Consider the following 16497-nt stretch of genomic DNA (forward strand, 5'->3'; position numbering starts at 1 on the left):
TCCATAGTGATAAACCAAAACCGAACTCACTGCTGTGGAGTCAGATCCAACTCACAGAGGCCCCTCCTTGGGTTTCCAAGGCGGTATCACTACAGAAGTAGATACTCCTTCTGAATTTAGGTGTATCACATAGTAATACTGCCTCAGAAACCTAAGGAGGAGTCGCTATGAGTCAGATCCGACCCAAGTTTGTGGGTTTGGTTTTGGGTTTTGGGTTTTTTTTTTTCACGCCAGTAAGGAGATTTAAGGAAACTGGATGAGGACTATTATTTACAACCTTTCTAATATAAAGTAATATTAATAAAAATATTTACCATCGAGTAGTATAATTTTGGATTCTTACAGATTAGTCTACAATGGAAAATTAAGCATTGCAAAAGGAAAAGCATAATGATTCAAAAGTTCAACCAAATATAATAAATATTTGTAGAATGTTTTCCAAGTATTTCAGATACTAGGCGATCTTAGTTGCAACTTTTTAATTAAACAAGCTCAGATTAAAGTTTACAGAAAGCTATGGAGATATTCTGGGAAAATAACTGCCAATTAATGATTTTTTATTAATTTATAAGAATAATTATTTTCACTGGAATAATTAGAAAAAATATATTTTGTACTTATTGAATTTCTACATTTTTTATGAAGCTCAGAATTTGTAACTAAAAAACAAACTGCCATCAAGTCAATTCCAACTTATAGCAACACTGTAAGACAGAGTAGAACTACCCCATAGGGTTTCCAAGGTTATAAATCTTTATGGAAGCAAACAGCCTCATCTTTCTTCTGGTGCTGGGTTCAAACTGCCAACATTTTGGTTAGCAGCTGAATGTTTTAACCACTGTTCCATCAAAGCTCCTTAGAATTTGCTAACTAAATGGCCATAAGTTCAAAAAAATAACTACAAAACTTCTCTCTCTTTTGGCCATACAAGTTGTTGAATACAAGTACAGATTTTCCTATAAAGAGTTCATAATCCAAATATGGTTAAGCAAAGAAATTTCAAAATTCAATTATAAAATATAACAGTCATTTCTCACTAAGGCCTCTAAATCATAAATAAGGAAAACAGACTTCAGACATCCCTTCAGCTCCTTGTACATCTATGTGTCTATAGTCTTTCTTTAGGTTTAAATTTTCTATCTTCAAAAAATCAAACAAAATTATTGAATAACGACTATTAGCGAATGGAGTTGCTATAAGTAAAATACTGGCTCAAGGGTACCCAACAATTCTGAAATATTTTTTATTTTTATAATTAGCTATTATCAAAGTACATGTGCTATTTGCTAAATCTTACCTAATTCAGCTGATTTCTTCTGAAGCTCCACAGTAAGTATTTTCAATTGATCTTCATTGTTTTCCACTCTTATATTAATTTAAAAATGTAAAATATTCCTTTAGTTAATGCAATTTAGTAATTGATACATCTTATTACAGATTCATCCAATTAATTACTAAGCATTTATTTAGTACATTACTCTGTGCCAGACAGTATGATATTTTAAAATATAAAAGGTGCTACCATTTTAAATACATAATTATATGTTAATTACATCCATTTAAAGCTTATAGACATAATTTTGCCTCTTAACTACTGATGATAATCAAATTAGTACATTCTAGAATTCTGAAAGAGACTGAATATATACCTACTATTAGATTGAATTCTGCCTTAAGAACAACATAAATATGAGAACTTGTACAATTCACTTAATTCTCTGACTTTCTATTTACTTGTCTATAACACTGAGGTAACTGGGAAAGGTTGCTTACAATTTTAAAGTTTGAAAATCACCAGGACAGACCAATCAAGGATTCACAAAATTAGAGGTAGTAGCTTTTCTGACTTCACCATTTCAACATGCCAACCAATGGAGAAGAAATACTGCTAGGCCCAGGCCATGATGCCAGAAAGAAACTTGTTCCTCTCCCTTCATGAGAGCTATCAGATTTAATTAGTCCTATGCTAATGGAGTAAAAATAAAATAAAGCTATTCTCAAAACTTTATGGGAGTATTTCCTTACTATAAAGTAGTAAAAACAGAACAAGTCTTTAGTGCTCAAGTTTTAGACAAAACTTGACATTTAGATATCATTTAGAGGAAACGCAATGTTTATTTTACGTATAGTTAGTTATATTCATTAATTCATTCATCTATTCATTCAGTAAAGATTTGAGCACCTACCCTATGCTAGGCTTGTACCTAAATTCAGAAACAGAAAATGGGTTCTAGACTCCAGTGAAATAATCCCATAGCCTAAGAAATTATTTCTATAAAGCTAATAATAACCACCACCTGTCTTCCACTTTGTCATACTGTTGTGGCTTGCATGTTGCTGTGATATTAGAAGCTATGCTACTGGTATTTCAAATACCAACAGGGTCACCCATGGTGGACAGGTTTCAGCAGAATTCCAGACTAAGATAGCATAGAAAGAAAGGCCTGGCAACCTACTTACAAAAATTAGCCAATGAAAACTTTATGGATCACAACAGAACACTGCTTGATTTGCTTGCTTTGGACACATATAAGAAGGGAAGAATCCATCACTGGAGGAGGACATCATGTTTGGTAAAGTAGGAGGCTAGCAAGCAAGGACAGGGAGACTCTCAGCATGATGGACTGGCACAACAGCACCAATGATGGACTCCAACATGCCAGCAATCACAGATACAAAAAAGGACTGAGTATCATTTCGCTCTGTTGTACATAAGGTTGCCATGAGTCAGTCAACTCAACAGCTTCTGCCTATCTATCTAACAATAATCTGCAATGTAATTAAATATGTTATATCACTGTATCAGCATTATGAACCTTTCTACACAGCTTGATTCTAAGCAAAGATTACATGGGATCTGTCTTAGGGAATAAATCAAAACCAGTAGCAGTAGAGTGATTGTGACCCAGGGCAAAGCCATGTTTGTCTGAGAACTGCATTCCACAGGGTTTTCAATGGCCAATTTTTAAGAAGTAGATCTCCAGGCTTTTCTTCTGAGAAGCCTCTAGATGGACTCCAACCTTCGGTCTCAGTTAGCAGTCAAGCTCGTTACCTATTAACCCAGGGACTCTGTCTTACAGAATATCTGCTGTTAAGTCTTTTCCTAGCATACCTGCCTACCCAATACAAACTGTTTTTAAAAATATATTTTATTGAAATAGAATTTAGGTACACTGAACTACTCAAAACTTAAGTGACATAGCTCAATGCATTTTTTTTTTCAGTGTTCCCTCCCTTCCCTTCCCACCTCTGGTAACCAACAGAGAAAGTTTCCTTCCATATATAAACCATTCCTTGACTTTTTACAATAATGAACTAATACTATATTTGTCCTTCTGTGATTGATTTATTTTACTCAGCATAATGTCCTCCAAGTTCATCCATGTTATGTGGTGTTTTGCAGATTCTACATTATTCTTTAGTGTTGCAAAGTACTCCATTGTCCAATACAAACTTTTTAAATCTATTCCCCCCGTCATGCACTGAATGGTATCCCCAAAAATATATGCAACTTGTCTTAGGTCATGACTTCCGGTATTGTGTGGTTATCCTCCATTTTGTGATCTGATTATCCTCTATTTTGTGACATACTGTAAAACCTAGCCTCCATGTCTATAGTTATAGTCCCATTTGAGAATCAGCTGTCCTTTATGTTAATGAGGCAAGATTAGGTCATGTTCTATGTATAGGGTTAGTAGACAACGTTTCTACATGCCTATTTGTGCTCTGAGAATGTCCAGGTATATAGTAGAGCTGACAAGGGGCAAGGTTATGGTAGCTTCTTGGCCATAGCTAGCTACCCAGATGGAGTAAGTAGTTGGACCTACGGGCTCAGGACCACGGTCACAGGGGATATCAAGCTCAACCGGCACAACATACTACACAAAAACACTGTTCTACATCCTACTTTGGTGAATAGTGACTGGTGTCTTAAAAGCTTATAAGTGATTGTGGTAAACTGTGGTAAATGTCATGAGACAAAGTGTATATGAACTGCTATATGGAAAGTGATGCTCTATAAATTTTCACCCAAGTCATAATAAAAAGAAAAAAAAAAAAGCTTGCAAGTGGCCATCTAGATGCAACAGTGGGTTTCTCCTCATCCAGAGCAAAGAAGAATGAAGAAAACGAAAGATACATGGAAACAGTTAGTCCAAGGGACCTGTACACCATGCGATCCTCAGTCTATATGACCATAAGACCAGAAGAACTAGATGGTGCCTGGCTACCACTGTCAAACACTCAGAGGGCGATTAGTGCAGAAGTTCCTGGATAGAGTAGGAGAACAATATGGAACAAAACTCAAAATCATTAAAAAAAAAAAAAAGATAAGGTTTGCTGGTCTGATAGAGCCTGGTGAGACCTCTGCGAGTATGGTTCCTAGTTACCTTTCAGGTCTGGAATTGAACTCACTCCTGTGGCTTCCAGCCAAACAACAGACATATGGGGTGAACATTTACATCAGGTAGATACACTCCTTGGAGTGATCAATCATGGGAGAACAGAAACGTACCGTTTGCACAGGGAGACAGCTCGGGGGGTGGGAGTGCATGGGAGGGACAGGAACAGGGAAGAGGTAACTGTGGGGAGGAAGTTGGAAGACAGCTGTTGCATTGTGGGGAATTGCAGTCAATGTCATGAGACAAAATGTATATGAACTGCTGTATGGAAAATGAATTTGCTCTGTAAACTTTCACCTATATCATAATAAAATTTTTAAAAATAATAAAAGGTTAGGTCGTGTTAATGAGGATTAGTGTGGGATATGTATCGAGTCACCACCCCCCCCCTTCATCACCATACCAGAGATAAAAGCAAAGAGAAACAAGCAGAGAGGGATTTTATTACCAAGAAATAAGAGCTGGGAGCAGCACACATCCTTTGGACCCAGGGTCTCTACATTGAGAAGCTCGTAGACCCAGAGGAAGACTGAGGCAGAGACCATTCCCCAGAGCTGACAGAGAGAGAAAAAGACTTCCCCTAGAGCTGGAATCCTGAATTCAAACTTCCAGCCCCCTAAACTATGAGAGAATAAATTTCTGCTTGTTAAAGCTATCCACTTATGGTATTTCTATTATATATAGCAGCACTAGCAGCACTAGATAAAGAAGGCACAACCATATATATGAAAAAGAGACTTAAAAGTTGTTACAGAAATTACAAATCATTGACAAGGAGTAGAAAATAATAATGAATATTAGAAATAAATTATTTTTATTCAACTATATAATAAATATTTTTACCTTTGCTGTTCTGTTGTCAGTAATTCTTTTAAGTTGCAGATAGCAGTTTTAAGTTCAGTAACAACAAATGAATGAGCAGCTTTAGCATTATTGAATTCTTCCATTTGAGCTTCTTTTTCTCCAGTGAGTTGATAGATTGTTTTTGTTGCTCTCTGTAAATCTTCCTCCAAAACTTTTTGAGCACTCTAAATGAAATAAAATACAAAACAAAACCATCATCCAAAGGCTTAAAGAAAAAAAGCTGAATTCATCTACTTCTGTAAATGTGCTGTCCCCTCACTTCAGCCCTTACCAAGTCAATCTGGAATGCCCACCGACTACTTTTATTTCAACTGACCATTCCTCCAGAGCCCACACACAGTCCCAACTCCTCCACGGCATCTTCTTAGCCAATCCACCCATAAAGTTCTTTCAGTTCTTAGATTGCCTGAATCATCCTGTTGGTATATAGCATAGTCTTATTTTTTTAACTATACTTTTAGCTGTTTTTTACAGTGCCCCTAATTAAACTCTAAGCATTTTGTAGACTATGATTGTGTCTACTCTATTTGAAGCTCCAGGTCCTTATACATTGTATTAGTACTCAATAAATATTTCTTGACTGTTTGATAGGATGAGACTTATTACACGCTAATCAGTTTTAAATCTTACCACACTTCTTTGCAAAGACATTTTCATATCTTCTAATTCTGCCATCAAACAATCCTGTTTCTCATTTGATTCTTTTAAGCTTTCATTTTGTAATTCTAAAGGAGAAAGTTACAAATAAGGTAGTGCTTGATAGAAAATACATACCCAGAAAACATTCTTATTCACAACAATTACACTTTCATCCATTCCAAAGAAAACCAAACCCACTGCCATTGAGTAGATTCCGACACATGGCAACGCCATTAGATTTCTGAGGCAGTAATCTTTACAGAAATAGATTGCCCTGTCTCACTTCTGCAGAGTGGCTGGTGGGTTTGAACTGCCAACTTTCTGGTTAGTAGGCAAATGCCTTAGGATAAAGCAAATATAGATGCAAGATTGTTATCTCCCAAATGCTCAAGGATGAATATATAAGGATTTTTCAGTACAATATTTTTATAATAGCAAAACACTGGAAACAATGTAAATATCCTACAAGAGAGATAAAATATGGTGGTATACACATTGGTATATCATGTAGCCACTGAAAATGATGATACAGACCTTATTTATTGATCGCTAATTTGGGCAGATATTCAAAAAACAGATTATTATAGAATATGGACAGGTATTATAAAATAAAAAGAGCAGGTTAAAAATAGTATCTATGTAAACAATAGGGGCTCAGTTAGCATAGTGCCTAAGGCACTCGACTGCTAACCAGAAGGCTGGCGGTTCAAATCCACCAGCCACTCCTCAGAAGGAAGATAGGGCAATCTACTTCCACAGAGATACTGCCTCGGAAACCTAAGGAGGGGTCGCTATGAGTTGGGTCCGACTCAACAGCACATAACAATAACAACAACAACATGTAAACAATGCATATAATATATTAAAAGTAATTTATCTCCTAATAACAAAATTAGTCATGATTTAATTTTCATTTTTGCCTACTTTGATTTTAAAAGTTTTAGAAAATGTTACATTACTTAAGATACTAAATAATCTTTTGATACCACTTAATAGCTAATACTGTCTAATTCCTTACTGAGCACCAACTATTAAACTATGCATTCATTTTTAAATCTCATAAAAATATTAAATTTCTGTTAAGGGTGATGATATAATTTGGAACAAATAATGGTGATGGTTGAACATGTTGAACATAAGTATCACTGAACATACATGAGAATGAAAGAAGCAATAGGTTTTAATCTAGGATGACTGATATGAACACTAATGGAAAAATCCAGACCCTTTCAAAACACAATCCTATTTTAAAGAATCTTTATCAACAAGGGAGAAAATAAATTAAATATTCAGAATTTTCTTCTTTTTTAAAAAAAAAAAAAATTTTAATGATTGATACCCTTTAGTTACAAGTCCTGGCAAGTAACAAAATAAATTAGGTAGTAACATGCAAACATTAAGAAGAAAAACAAAAATTATTTGATCATGATTAATTTAAATGAATAGTTTTAGGCAGGTTAAAACGATCTGTGGAAGATGAGTTATCTTTCTAAAAACAGCTATACAGGCCAGGAGGTGGAAGGATCCAAAAACAAGGAAGACTTAAAGGAGCTAAGATTCTGAAGAGAACTACTGAGAAGTAAACTGACAAAGTGCACGTGACATTTGCTAATTCTGGGACCAAGAGGCCAAGATGCTAGCATGAATCAGGCAAAAGTCTGCCACTGAGAAACAGAGAAATCAACATAGCTTTGGAGTCTTGATGAGTTAAGAGTAACAAAACTAGAGACCTGAAAAACTTCATACACTCATCTAGTTTCCCTTCCTTAAACTCACCCCTCAACTGGTTTAATGTAACCAGCCCCATCACCCCCAATCTTTCCCCAGCAGATAAATGATAACATCATCTGCAGCCTCTAACTTTTCTTCTAACAATGTGCAGAATTTCACCAAAAATTACTGGACACACCAAAAGATAAGAACAAATGACCAAAGAGTAAGATCAAAACAAATAGAAACAAATCAAGAAGTAAGGCAGATATTGAAGTAAACAGAGAATAAATTCAAAAGATCTATGATTAAAAAAAGACCAGGATTACCGATCTGCTAGAGACTGGGACCCTAGTCACCCTTCAGGCCTGGAGTTGAACTCACTCCAGTGGCTTAGCTTTCAGCCAAACAACAGATAGGTCTACAAGGTGACCAATTACACCAGCTAAGTACACCCCTGAGAACAATCAATCATGGGAGATCAGAAGGGCAGCATTTGTGCAAGGAGAAAGCTCAGAGGGCAGGAACACATTGGAAACAAGGACACAGGGAAAAGGTAACCAGAGAAAGAAAGTGGGACGAGAGCTGTTGCAAAGTGGGGAAATGCAATTGATGCCAGGAAACAAAATGTGTATGGAAGATGGCAGAATAGGCGGACAAGCTACATAGAATTTCTTCAACAAAGAAAAGAGAAACCAACTGACACAGATACAGAAGATAATCCTGGAGCCCTGAGCTTTGAAAGGAAGGATACAGAAGTGGATTAAACACCAACTAGTAGAAGAACCTGAATGAAAACAGTGAGTAAGGAGATACATGGAGCCATGAACTGTCAGCTATCCTGATGGCACAGAGAGCCTGAATATTTCCAAGTGGTGTTAAGACCTGAGAATTAGCCTAAAAATCAGCCGTGTTCACCAAGGGCTACATGGACAACTGTACTAATGGCTGATGAATAAAAAAAAGGAACAGCAAAGAAGGAGAAAAACTGAGCTGTGGACTTTTGTCTGTGCAGAGGACACAGCCATTTTGAATATTTACAAGCAGTGACCACTTTGGATATTTAAAGCAGCAGCATTCTCATTCAGATCCCAGAGATCTATGAATAGGCTCTGCTTGTCAAGGACAACACAGATATACGGGAGGTTGACAACTGGAAAGGAGACAGGTGGTGAGCGCATAAGTGTTGCCAACTAGCAAATAGAGGAAAACAGTACCCTATTTACTCAGATACATCCAAAGAAAACAAAAATCTTGGGTAAATCACCCCAACATACAATCACCAATTAAATATAAACATAAAAACATCACAATGTCTTGGAGACAATAGACTATCACAGTCTACACAAAGAAGCAAGATAAAGCAGGAGAAATAGGGGACCAGAATACAGACCCAGCACACATCCCTGAGAAAGAAGCAGCACTGGAACTACCTGATACAGAATTCAAAAGAATTATATTTAGGTACCTTCAATGGATTGAAAGACAGATCAAGAAAACCCTAGAATAATTTCAAAAGACAATACAAGAACAAAATGGAAAAATAAATGAAAAATTAGAAATGATACAAATTCTACAGACAGAAATCCAGAAGATCAATACTAAATTTTCAGAAATAGATAACACATTGAATGGCCAAAGGAGTAGAATTGAATCAATGGAAGACAGAATTAGTGAGATTTAAGACAAATGCCTCAATACTTCTTTGGAAAAGGATGAATCAGAAAAAAGATCAAAACAAAATGAAGGAAGTCTGAGAGTCATGTGGCATACCATCAAAAAGAATAACCTACATGTAATTAGAATGCCAGAACAGGAAGAGACAAATAAAACCACAGAGAAAACTGTTGAAGATTTGTTGGAAGAGAATTTCCCTGATATGATGAAAGACGAGAATACATCATTCAAGAAATCCAATGAACCCCAGACAGGATAAACCCCAAAAGAAAATCACCAATACATATCATCATCAAACTCACCAAAACCAAAGACAAAGAAAGAATCCTGCAAGCATCATGGAAAAAACAAAAAGTTACCTACAAAGGGCAACCAGTAAGACTAAGCTCTGAGTTCTCTGCAGAAACCATGCAGGTGAGAAGGCAATGGTATAGTATATAAAACCCTGAAATAAGGAAATTTCCAGCCAAGAATCATATACCCAGCAAAACTGTCCCCCAAATATGATGTTGAAATTAGGACATTTCCAGATAAGCAGAAATTAAAGGGATTTGTTAAAATGAGACCAACCTTACAAGAGATGCTAAAGAGAGTTCTTTGGACAGAGAACCAACAACAACCAACCATTAACACACATGATAACAAAACCCAGAAACCAAACCAGTTATGGAAGTATCCAAAGTAAATAAGCTTACAAGATCATAAACAGGGAACCAGAGCCATCAATTGGCAAATGAGGACAACTACAAACCAAAAACAGGGAAAATGTTGTGTAGTTACAGAACTTCTAAATGATGAGGAAGTCACAACAATTACAAGACAGAATGGACTGTTCTAAACTTGGGAAGAAAACTATAAATCACAGGGTAACCTCAAAGAAAAATGATGAAACTTAATATCAAAATTTAAAAAAGGACCAGCACAAATATTTAGTAAATACTAAAACAATAGCAACAAAGGAAATGATAACAGAATTCATAAACAAAATTAGCTCAGCACAGAAAATCATAGGAAGATGGGATGTTTGAAAAACAGTACAAATGTTTTAAGATCCCGTGGTGCAGTAAATTACTTAATACAGCCCTTCCAGCCATAGGAGCCCTGCTGGTGTAGTGCCTAAGGCATATGACTGCTAACCAGAAGGTGGGCGGTTCAAACCCACCAGCCACTCTGCAGAAGGAAGACTGAGCAATCTACTCCCATAAAGATTTACCACCTCAGAAACCCAAGGGGGGCCTCTATTAGTCAGAATTGACTCGATGGCAGTGAGTTTGGTTTGGTTTGGTTTGAGCCATAGTCTTTGTAACTTCTACCAAATTACTGAGTGGGATCTAGGGAAATGTGAGATGCTTATGGCCTACCAAGGGGACTGGGTAGTTTGTTAATAATGTAAATAAGGTACATGGCACCGTTTTGGGGTTGGGACCATGAAAATAAAAGTATATGGAACCTTAATTTGGAGACTGGTCAGTTTTGCCATCCCACTAGTCTTGAAATGAGCCATCACTATCATCAAGAAAGAAGAGCCAGGAATGGAGCATGCCCTTTGAACCAGAGATCTCTGGGCTACCTCCCCAATCCAAGAGATACACTGGTGACACCAGAGAGGCTAGAAATGAGGAAAACCAACACAGAGAAATAGAGGCAATAGAGGCATCAGAACCAAGAGACTGGCACAAGACAAGAGCAGTGGGCTTCCTGGCCTCAGCCACACAATGAGAAAACTGAGTACTTTTGGGCAACAGCAGAGTGGGGTGCCTTTCTGGACACCTACTGGCAGAAATAAAAGATCTTTGTAACACTTGCCAGAGTAGAGCAGAGAGCAGGTCAAGTGACTGAGGGCCAAAGAGAGGTATGCTGCCTACATGGTAAAGGGTGCTGTCCTGATGGAAGAACTGTATCTTGAGCATTCCTGATCCTTAATTGTAACCTGTTACTCCCCTAATAAACTCCACAATCCTGAGTTTTGTATGTGAGTTCTGTGTGACCACTGCAGCCCAATTATCAAACCCAGCAAAGAAGTAGAGTGTCATGGGAGGAAGAGTTAGTGTCAGAACTGGTAAAAAGGTTGGAGAGTGGAGTTAAGTCTGATCTGTTTCACTCAGGCTGATCTTGATCTCCCCCCTCTGCACCCTGTGAAGTTAGAGGAGGTCAGATGTACCCCTCACATTGTTTTTACAGGGCTCTTACGATGTTCTCGAAGGTATGTGATGTTTCACAACGTGTATTATATCTTCTAAGTGCCCTGCCATTTCAACAAGTTTGAAAACCATTTAATACTGAGATAAAATCTAAATGTAACAACATTCAAGGTTCTTAATAATCTTATGTAAATACTATTAAATAGTCTCTTCTGCCTGAGTTCGAACATAGCCATGTTAGTCAGTTTACCCAATATATGTAAGTTGCACACTTCCATGTCTTGTGCAAACATTACCTTCTGCCTACACTGTGTCTCCTTCAATTTATTGTCTAGTGAATTTTTTACAATTTAAGGTAAAAGAAGCTCTGGTGGTACAATGGTTAAGGAATTTGGCCTCTAACCAGAAGGTGTGTGGTTCAAACCTACCAGCTGCTCTGTGAGAGGAAGATGAGGCAATCTACTTCCAAAATATCTATAGCCTTGGAAACCCAATCATTCACTATGAGTCAAAACTGACTTGATAACAGTGGGTTTGCTTTTTGTTTTTTTCCTTTAAGGTCCAATTCAACAAAGAGTTCTTTAATGCCTTTCCAAATGTCTTACTTGAGGAAAGATTAATGATTCTGTGCATACTTTCCAATAGCATTTATTTATAAAACATTTACCAACTACCTAATATGTGCCCTGATGCCATGCTCTTCTTCATATAGCCCAGCTTCTCAGATTATTTGCTCATCTTACCGATAGAGTTAAGTATGGTGAAATGATAAGACCTTCACACACACCTTTCCTGATTTAAAAACATGTAGTATCCTCTTGTCCTTTCAAACAACTGCCTCCTGGTCTCTGTACACATTCCACATGAGCACAATTAAATGTTCTGGAATTCCCATTCTTCACAGTGTTACCCATAATTTGTTATGATCCACACAGTCAAATGCCTCTGCATAATAATAATCTGAAAAGCTGGACTATATGGAGAAGAACACGGCATCAGGATTGGAGAAAGACTCATTAAAAGCCTGCTATATGCAGATGACACGCCTAACTTGTTTACTTTGTTGAAAGTGAAGGCTGTGGTTTGTCTATTTCTATAAAAAGCCTTGATTTTGATAGGACTATTTTAAACTTATAGATCAGAAGATCAAAGACTCTAGCCTCAGTATGGATTACAGCTCAACATAAAGAAAACAAACATCTCACAACTATAACTGACCAATGAGCAACATCATGATAAATGTAGAGAAGTTGTCAAGGATTTCATTTTATTTGGCTCCACAATCAACCCCCATGGAAATAGAAGTCAAGAAATCAATGACATACTGCTTGGGCAAATCTGCTCCAAAGGACCTCTTTACAATGTTGAAAAGCAAAGATGTCATTCTGAGGACTAAGGTGTGTGTGACCTAAGCCATGGCACTTTCAATTGCCTCATATGCATTCAAAAGTTATGACAATGAATAAGGAAGACCAAAGAATAATTGATTACTTTGAATCGTGGCACTGTTGAAGAATATTGAATATACCATGGACTACAGAAGAACAAACAAATCTATCTTGGAAGAAGCACAGCCAGAATGCTACCTAGAACTAAGGATGGCAAGACTTCGCCTCATGTACTTTGGACATGTTATTGGGAAAGATTAGCCCCAGGAGAAGGACAGCATGCTTGGTACAGTAGAGGGTCAGTGAAAAAGGGGAGGACTCTCAATGACATGAATTGAAACAGTGGTTGCAACAATGGGTTCAAGCATAGTAATGACTGTGAGGATGGTGCAGGATCTGACAGTGTTTCATTGTGTTGTACAGAGTCACTGTGAGTTGGAACTGACTTGATGGCACCTAACAACAGCAACAGGGGAGCTCTGGTAGCATAGTGCCTAAGGCATTTGACTGCGAATCAGAAGGCTGACGGTTCAAACCCACTAGCCAGTCCTCAGAATCTACTTCCATAGGGATACTGCTCCAGAAACCCAAGGCAGGGTCGCTATGAGTTGGTCCAACTTGACGGCAGTGAGGGGGAGGGAAACAACAACATGTGCCTGACACTATTCTAGGCACTTGGAATACATCAGGAAACAAAAATATGAAGCTTTTGTCTTCACGGAACACTCTGTTGAAATGTGAGAAAAGTTGATGGCAGGAAAAAGAAGCATAAGTACTTTGAAAAAACTCCACAAGTGACTCTATTATACTTTCCTCCAATTAATTAGTCTAAGCCAAGTTGAGAATTAAAACACTACAAAGCATTACATTGCTGTACTTCTTATATAAATTCTTACTTGTTTTTTCCTCTAATTGATTAACTTTATCTCTGGATTCTTGTAGTAGAAATGTTAAATCTTTCATTATCTTTTCAGTATCAGTGTTTTGGATCAATAGTAGTGACACCTATAATGAAATATTTAAGTAATACATTATTAAATATGGCAGCTTCATTAATTCAAATAGTGAAATATCAAATCTTTAGTTACACTGATACAGACATCAGTTCATATAAATGGTAATCATGCTTCTTTCTTTAAAGTCATAATTTCATTAAAGATAGTAAATAAAATCAGCTATAACATTATAATTTGTATTTGTCAAAGAAAGATATGAGCTAAATAATCTCCTATGGACGACAATTACACTTAAAATAAAAAACTGGATGAAAAATTAAATCATGTAAAAAATTAGCAAGTAAGTTGATAAAATGTCATAAGCCACACAGCTCAGGTTATATTATTTTTTCCATTTAACTCAGTAAGGGGCTAAAAAAAAATATTTCAGAGAAAGTTTCTTGATGGCTCTTTAGTAGAAATACAGATAATTCAATGATGCTTAATTACAACCCTTGAATTCCATATTCTCAGTTCACAAACGTGAATATTCAGAGTTTAAGTGATGAACAACTGTCAAGTAGACACTGGTTACTCAGTAACTAACATCTAGTAACTAATAATTATTCTCCATAAAAGATGACAAATGAAAGGCATCTTTGGAAGAAAATTAGTCAGTAGAAAACTTACTTAGAAATTCTTGTAGAAAAGCACACCCATTTAAACAGCTCTTACTGAAAAGAAATTCTCTATTTTGGAAAATACTTCTCTTTAACCAAAATTCAGCATGTGTAAACACATTTTTGAAGGGTATAAATAAAATTATGCATCCATTCTTTTAGGAAATAAGTCTTTTAGCATTATTATGTGTCAGGCACTGTTCTAGGCACTACAGAAGCAGCAGTGGGCTAAACAGACCAAGAAAAAAATACCTGTCCTCATGGAAGTTACATTCTAATAGAAGAGGAAAACAATAAACAAGGTAACCAAAATATTTATTATGTTATATATTGACACATAAGGAGAAAAATAATGAAAGAAAGGGAGTGTTAAAATTTAATGCAAGGGAAGTAGGGAAGATTTCACTGAAAAGGTGACATAAAAGCAAAGACTAAAAGTGAAAGACACAAGCCATGAAGTTATTGGAGAAAAGAGCATTCCAGGCAGAAGAACAGTAAGCATAATAAAGACCCTGAGTAAGGGAGCTCTGGTGGCATAGTGCCTAAGGCATTTGACTACTAACCAGAAGGCTGGTGGTTCAAACCTACCAGCCACTCCTTGGAAGGAAGACTGGGCAATCGAATTCCATAGAGATACCACCTCAGAAACCCAAGGTGGGGTTGCTATGAGTCAGAATCAGCTCGATGGCAGTGGGTTAGGCTTTTTTTTTTTTTTTTTTTTAAGGACCATGCTTGGCCTATCTAAGGAATAGTAAGGAGACTTCTGTGCCTAGAATACAGTCAGTGATAGGGAGTATAGTATGGGACTATTGTAAGTACTTTGGCCTTAACTCTTAGTAAAATGGTAAGCCACTGGATGGTTCTAAAAGAGCAGTGACATTAAAAGAGCAGTGACATTATTGACTTAAAATTTTAACAGGATCATTATACCTAGAAAACCCAAGAGATTCAATCAAAAAACTACTGGAACTAATTGAGGGATTTAGCAACGTCGCAGGATATAAGATCAACATCCAAAAATCAGTTGGATTCCTCTACACCAGCAAAGACATTGCTGAAAAAGAAGTAAGAAAATCAATACCGTTCTCAATAGCTACCAAAAAAATAAAATACTTGGGAATAAATCTTACCAGAGACACAAAAGACCTCTACAAAGAAAACTATAAAAAGCTACTTCAAGAAACCATAAAAACCTAAATAAATGGAAAAACATCCCATGCTCATGGATAGGAAGACTGAACATTGTGAAAATGTCAGTTCTACCCAAAGCAATCTATACATTCAATGCAATCCCAATCCAGATCCCATCAACATTCTTTAGGGATATGGAAAAAATGATCACTAACTTTATATGGAAAGGAAAAAGACCTCGGATAAGCATAGCACTACTGAAGAAGAAAAACAAAGTGGGAGGTCTCACATTGCCGGATCTCAAAACCTACTATACAGCCACAGTAGTCAAAACTGCCTGGTATTGGTTCAATGACAGATACATAGACCAATGGAATAGAATTGAGAACCCAGGTATAGATCCATCGACCTATAGTCAGCTGATCTTTGACAAAGGCCCCAAATCCATTAAGTGGGGAAGAGAATGTTTGTTTAATAAATGGTGCTGGCAAAACTGGAGATCCATGTGCAGAAAAATGAAACAAGATCTGTACCTCACACCACACACAAAAACAAACTCCAGATGGATCAAAGACTTAAATGTGAAACCTAGAACTATACAGTTTCTCAAGGAAAATTTAGGCTCAAACTTAAGGGCCCTAATATGTGGTATAAATAGACTACCAAGCATAATTCAAAATGCACCAACAGCAGAAGAGAAGCCTTTAGGAGAAATATCAGGAGTTCAGGTTTTTTATGAACTGGTTTAATATACTATGAATGTGAATCTTAAAAAACTGGCATAAAATAAAATTTAAAATCAGTATATGAAGAGACTCAGCATGTCCTTCCCAATCTACCTGACCTGGTTCCAAAATACTATCAGTCAAGCTTATAGACCCAAGCAGGAATTTGAAGAATCACAGAAAAAAATAGTCTCACAAATAATGACA

At 36.7% G+C, this 16497-nt stretch overlaps 1 protein-coding gene across 1 annotated transcript in view; it reads right to left on the bottom strand.

Annotated features, from left to right (window-relative positions):
• SYCP1 (synaptonemal complex protein 1) overlaps positions 1 to 16497 on the bottom strand; it is a 163969-nt gene that overhangs the window by 117974 nt on the left and 29498 nt on the right. The window contains 4 exon segments of the mRNA XM_007948815.1: positions 1298 to 1365; positions 5244 to 5428; positions 5895 to 5989; positions 13716 to 13824. Of these exon segments, the coding sequence (XP_007947006.1) occupies positions 1298 to 1365; positions 5244 to 5428; positions 5895 to 5989; positions 13716 to 13824 (457 nt within the window).

This window comes from Orycteropus afer, unplaced genomic scaffold, assembly GCF_000298275.1.
Source record: "Orycteropus afer afer isolate SDZICR_OR568_19922 unplaced genomic scaffold, OryAfe1.0 scaffold00010, whole genome shotgun sequence".
NCBI classification, from domain to species: domain Eukaryota; kingdom Metazoa; phylum Chordata; class Mammalia; order Tubulidentata; family Orycteropodidae; genus Orycteropus; species Orycteropus afer.